Source organism: Haplochromis burtoni, unplaced genomic scaffold (genome assembly GCF_018398535.1).
Source record: "Haplochromis burtoni strain Fernald_Lab_line unplaced genomic scaffold, NCSU_Asbu1 Contig_1740, whole genome shotgun sequence".
NCBI classification, from domain to species: Eukaryota; Metazoa; Chordata; class Actinopteri; order Cichliformes; family Cichlidae; genus Haplochromis; species Haplochromis burtoni.
Window position 1 is genome coordinate 11,900 of NW_024584101.1, and position 5,010 is coordinate 16,909.

A 5,010-nucleotide genomic window follows, 5' to 3' on the forward strand; every position below is an offset into this window, starting at 1 on the left:
AAGAGAGAGATGGAGAAGCAACCTGTCACTGAACAGACTCTTCTGGTTGTTAATGGCCGTGTGCAGAGGATGCCTGGCATTGTCCATAATGTCCATGCAGTTTCTTTATGTCCTTTTCTCTGCCACTGTCACCAGAGTGTCCAGCTTCATGCCGACCACAGAGCTAGCCCTCCTGATCAGTTTCTCCAGCCTGGATGAGTCCCTCTTTGCTGTGCTGCTCCCCCAGCACACCACAGCATAGAAAAGTACTCCAGCAACCACTAATGGAGTCCATGTCTCAACTGTTAAGGGCTGTTTTACCAGCAAAAATGGGACCAACAAATAGCAGGCAAGTTTTTTTATCTGATTTAGTGCTCAGATAAAATAATTATTGTGGGTGATTTTAACATCCATGTAGATGCTAAAAATGACAGCCTCAACATGGCATTTAATCTGTTATTAGACTCAATTGGCTTCTCTCAAAATGTAAAAGAACCCACCCACCACTTTAATCACACTCTAGATCTTGTTTTAACATATGGCATAGAAACTGAACATTTAACAGTGTTTCCTGAAAACCCTTATCTGGTCTACATCCTTAACATTCTACATTTACAATAATTATTACACAGCGAGTGGAGAGTAGACTTTCATCACAGTAGATGTCTTTCTGAAAGCGCTGTAACTAAGTTTAAGAATATAATACTCCTGTTATCATCTTCAATGCCCTGTACCAACATAGAGCAGAGCAGCTATCTGAACGCTGCTCCAACAGAGGTACACAGAATGATAGGCAGACGCTCTGACGAAGAACAGAGGTAAACACGCACTAAATATACAGACAAAACTAACAAGAAAATGGCAGACAGGAGGGAGACACAGCTGAACCTAATTAGACAAGACAACAGTGAAGCAAAACCCAAAACACTGAACACTGGATGTGGGTGTTTTAAAAGAGGTAAAAGAGAAAATACAAGACAGAAAGCTATAATTCCCAGAATAAAACTTAAAACAAAAACAGAAAACACTGGCTCGCAGTGTAACTGCTGAAGCTCTACTCTGAGCAGTGGTCAGGGTCAAGTGATGTTTCCAGTAACTCAAGTTTGGCTTTCTGAGTCAGGGTGAGAGTTTTTTTTTATTTGTTTATTTTTAATTCTGTTTGTGCTGCTCATGTTTCTCTGATTTAACCTGATACATTTTCTGTTTTTTTCCTCAAGATTCACATCATTTTAGTCCTCATTTCAAAGTAATTTGCCAACAGTTTTCTAACTCTGTTAAGCCAAGCCTGTCAGGGACTGTGACCGTCAGAGTTTACAAGCAAAAGCATTTGCCATCAAATACATGTGACTATATATATATTTAAAAAAAAAATTATGATCATTTTCATCATTTTTCCTCTGCTGGTTGATCCAAGAAAGTAAAATATATACTTACCAACAAATGTGGCATTTTAAACCAGATGTTAAAAAAAACTGCTCTCATCTTTCCTGAACTATTTGTCTGTATTCTGTTAGAATCATAATTTGTTATAATAATTCATTTAGATACCAAAAGTATTCCTTCTCGCATTGTTTTGTTGTATGTTGAGAGCAGAGAAATCATTTCCACAGAGAGGAGGTTTTGCATCATCAGCTGATCCTCCCATGAGAAAACAGAAAAAAAAAAGCTAGTTGCTTTCATGGGAAAAAAAATTTGTTTTGTTTTTTCCCCCCAAAAAAGCGGAATGAGAAAAGGATCAACTTACACGTTATATGTACCTGTTCTGTTTCACAAAAACAGATGTGTGTTTGCCTATATTTCATATCACTTCCATGTCTCTCTCTTATAATGTCTCTGGTGCAATGCAGGACCGAACCTAGCAGTGACCAATGTTCCCTCTAATTTTTCATGTGTCTGAGCGAACACACAAACTCCCTGAGCGATCCCGTGGACCACTGTGAGCAACAGCAGATGTGTGCACTGTGGTCAAGCCTGTCAGGGACTGTGACCGTCAGCACCACAGGGAGTTGCTGGACTTAGTACCTTTAGAAACCTGGACAGCCTCCCAAACTCAGGAACTCCATCTTGACTCCAAGGCAGTAGATCTGGTTCTCAGTACACTTTATCCATCAGTGATCTTCAGGCAGTAGATGCTGCAGATTATTACTGTGGGTTACCATGGTAGTGAAGTGTTTACACAATGATTCATGGCTGCATAAAAAATTTCTTCACTTTGGCTGAAGGCTGCAGGTGTAGAGTTTTCAACTGCAATCAGAATAACTAGAATAACCACTTAAACATAATACAAGTGTACAAGTGATTTACATATTTGATTATGAGCACACTAACTAAGATACATTCTACACTCACATTTTGAGCTTTTATTTTCTAGATCTCTTCATGGTTTTAATTTCAAGTAAAACATTTATTTACTGAATCAAACTCAAGTTATTTATTTTTCCGCAAGAGTAAAATTTGGAGATATTGTCATCCTGCTAAAAGATATAAATACATGACCACAAGCTTCTTTCAGCTTTTCCATTAATTTCAAATGATGAACACATATTTGATTTGTCCCAGATGTTCAGGCCAGATGCAGCCCTGCCATTTTCATCTCCTCCCAGACTTGATTTTTCATGTGTTAGGCAAACAGGTTAATTTATAGTACACAACACTGAAATTATAGAACAATTATATTTAAAAATAAGACAGAATGCTTAATAATATGGATCACTGCAAGCTTTATTGGCAAAAGTATGAATCATTAATATGGCAGTTATTAGGCACACTCACATCCAGCTGCTACACATGTCACTGTGTAAGTTACTGTTATCAAATAACTTCATCTGCAAACTTTCAAACTCATATTGATCAGAGCAGCAGGGATGTATCTCCTGCTCCCCCACACTAAGCTCCTGTCCTGGACTTCAGCAGCCCCTCTAGCCCTCACACCGGTTCTTGCGGAAGGACTTGGCCTGCCGGTGGTCATGATGGTTCACCCTGCAGGAGAACACCTCTGCGTTCATCCAGTTGTCTTGGCTCAGCATCAGGGTGCTGCTGCTGCTGTAGCGACTACTCTTCTCTTCTTCTAAGCTGTTCAGGACCCCCTCTGTCACCTCTGTGCCATCTACTTCCCATCTCACTTCAGCTCCCTGAGGAGAGTAGCTGGTCAGCAGGCAGGCCAGTGTGACTGGGCCTCCAGAGAGCTTTTCAGAGGAGGGTTGAAGCAGAGAGACTGAGGGTCTGACCATGGGGCCAGCTGGAGGGAAGATCACAGACACACAACGATAGATTAACTTCTACTGTAGGACAGATAGCTGACACGAGACAGTTATGATCCATGACAGAGATTAACAGGCCTGTGGATTAACTGTATGATGATATTGTGATAAAACAGAGGAGAGAAACTTAGAAATTGGAGGATAAAAGGTTTTAAAAAAGTATAAATAATTAGTGAACGTACCGCTGTATTTGTTTTCATGATGATAAAATTGAAATGTGTACAGGAAATATTAAAGTTTGTCATCTGTTTGTTTCACTTCCTTTTCATCACATCAGACTAACGAACTGTAAACTCAACCGTTAAAGTGCATCTGTATGAAAACTAATTCATTTAGTCAACAGCATAAAATGTTATATCCAACATGGTGCCAAACATTTCAGTGGAAGTCATCATATCATATTTTCACTAACAGCTTTACACAGTTATGATACATGACAGAGATTAACAGCACTGTGGATTAACTGTGTGCATGACACTGTGATCAGACTGAGGAGAGGAGGTCAGAAATAGAAGAACATAACACTTTAATTTAATTGTGTTTTTACACTCATTAAAATCTTTGTAAACGTTACAATAATTTAAAGTAAATGTCTTGTTGTTACAGTAATATTCTTGATGGAAAACAAACAGAGCTGGACTTTGTCATCTGTTTGTTTCACTTCCTTTTTACTACATCAGACTAATAAACTATAAACTCAGCGATGAAATCATTAATCTGCAAATAATCAAATGATCTTTAAGACATGAACGATATTATGCTGCTAACTGTTTGTATAAATAAATAAAATCAAAGATTCCTTTTGCTATATTTTCAGTCTCAGATTTTGTGAAAAAAATATTTATTCACAGATAAATACAAAAAACCTTTACTTAAAGCAGATTAACTCAATACATTTCAATTTTCAGTACTATATAAACACGATATATAAACTTGATATACTGTATAATGATATGATAATACTGTATTATATATTTAAACTCTTCTGATACCAAGTTTTCAGTATCAGCCACTATGACCAAACCCAATCACATCATGTAAAACACCCAGAATAAAATCTTGTTTAAAACATTCTGATGACATATTACACTTATAATATAAGTAATATGTAATAGTATAATATTTTGTAGTAATGAGGAGATTTAGATACTTACAGTGAATGATGAGTTTGGTTCCTCCACCAAAAGTGTACCACAGTGATACAAACTCATTAAGTGGCCGTACAAAAACCTCCCACACTCTGATCAAGCATGTAACCCCTGAAAATGATCTTTTTTTTCTCCCCAGTAAACTTCACAGTTTAGAAAATATTTGGCATAAAAGTGTTTGTGTTCAAATTGCTTTTTTAAAAAAAAACTTTATGATCATTTTCATAATTTTTATTGATCTAAAAAGTAAAATATACACTTACCAACCAATCTGCCATTTTAATCTAGATGTTGAAAGTTTTGATGTATTTTCCAGTATTTTGTTAGGATCAAAATCATCTCATAATAATTCATTTAGATATCAAAATGTATTCCTTCTCACATTGCTTTGTTGTTTGTTGAGAGCAGAGAAAACATTTCCATAGAGAGGAGGCTTTGCAACGTCAGCTGATCCTCCAGAGAACTGAGAAGGTTTATAGCAGAAACCACAACCACCTTGACTCTTCACCTTCCTCATAGGTGCTGGATTGCTGCATTAATGGTCAGGATTACTACTGGACACCTATCCTATCACAACGTATTATTGTTCATACTGTTGAATGCACAAGGCATTATATATATAT

At 37.1% G+C, this 5,010-nt stretch overlaps 1 protein-coding gene across 1 annotated transcript in view; it reads right to left on the minus strand.

The window, feature by feature from the left end:
- Nucleotides 1-2,682: 2,682 nt before the first annotated feature.
- Nucleotides 2,683-5,010, minus strand: part of LOC102308409 — a gene marked incomplete at its 5' end in the record, with an annotated part of 8,877 nt that continues 6,549 nt past the window's right edge. Inside the window, 2 exons of the mRNA XM_042217264.1 lie at nucleotides 2,683-3,217; nucleotides 4,394-4,530. Of these exons, the coding sequence (XP_042073198.1) occupies nucleotides 2,898-3,217; nucleotides 4,394-4,530 (457 nt within the window). The remainder of the gene's footprint in view (nucleotides 3,218-4,393; nucleotides 4,531-5,010) is intronic.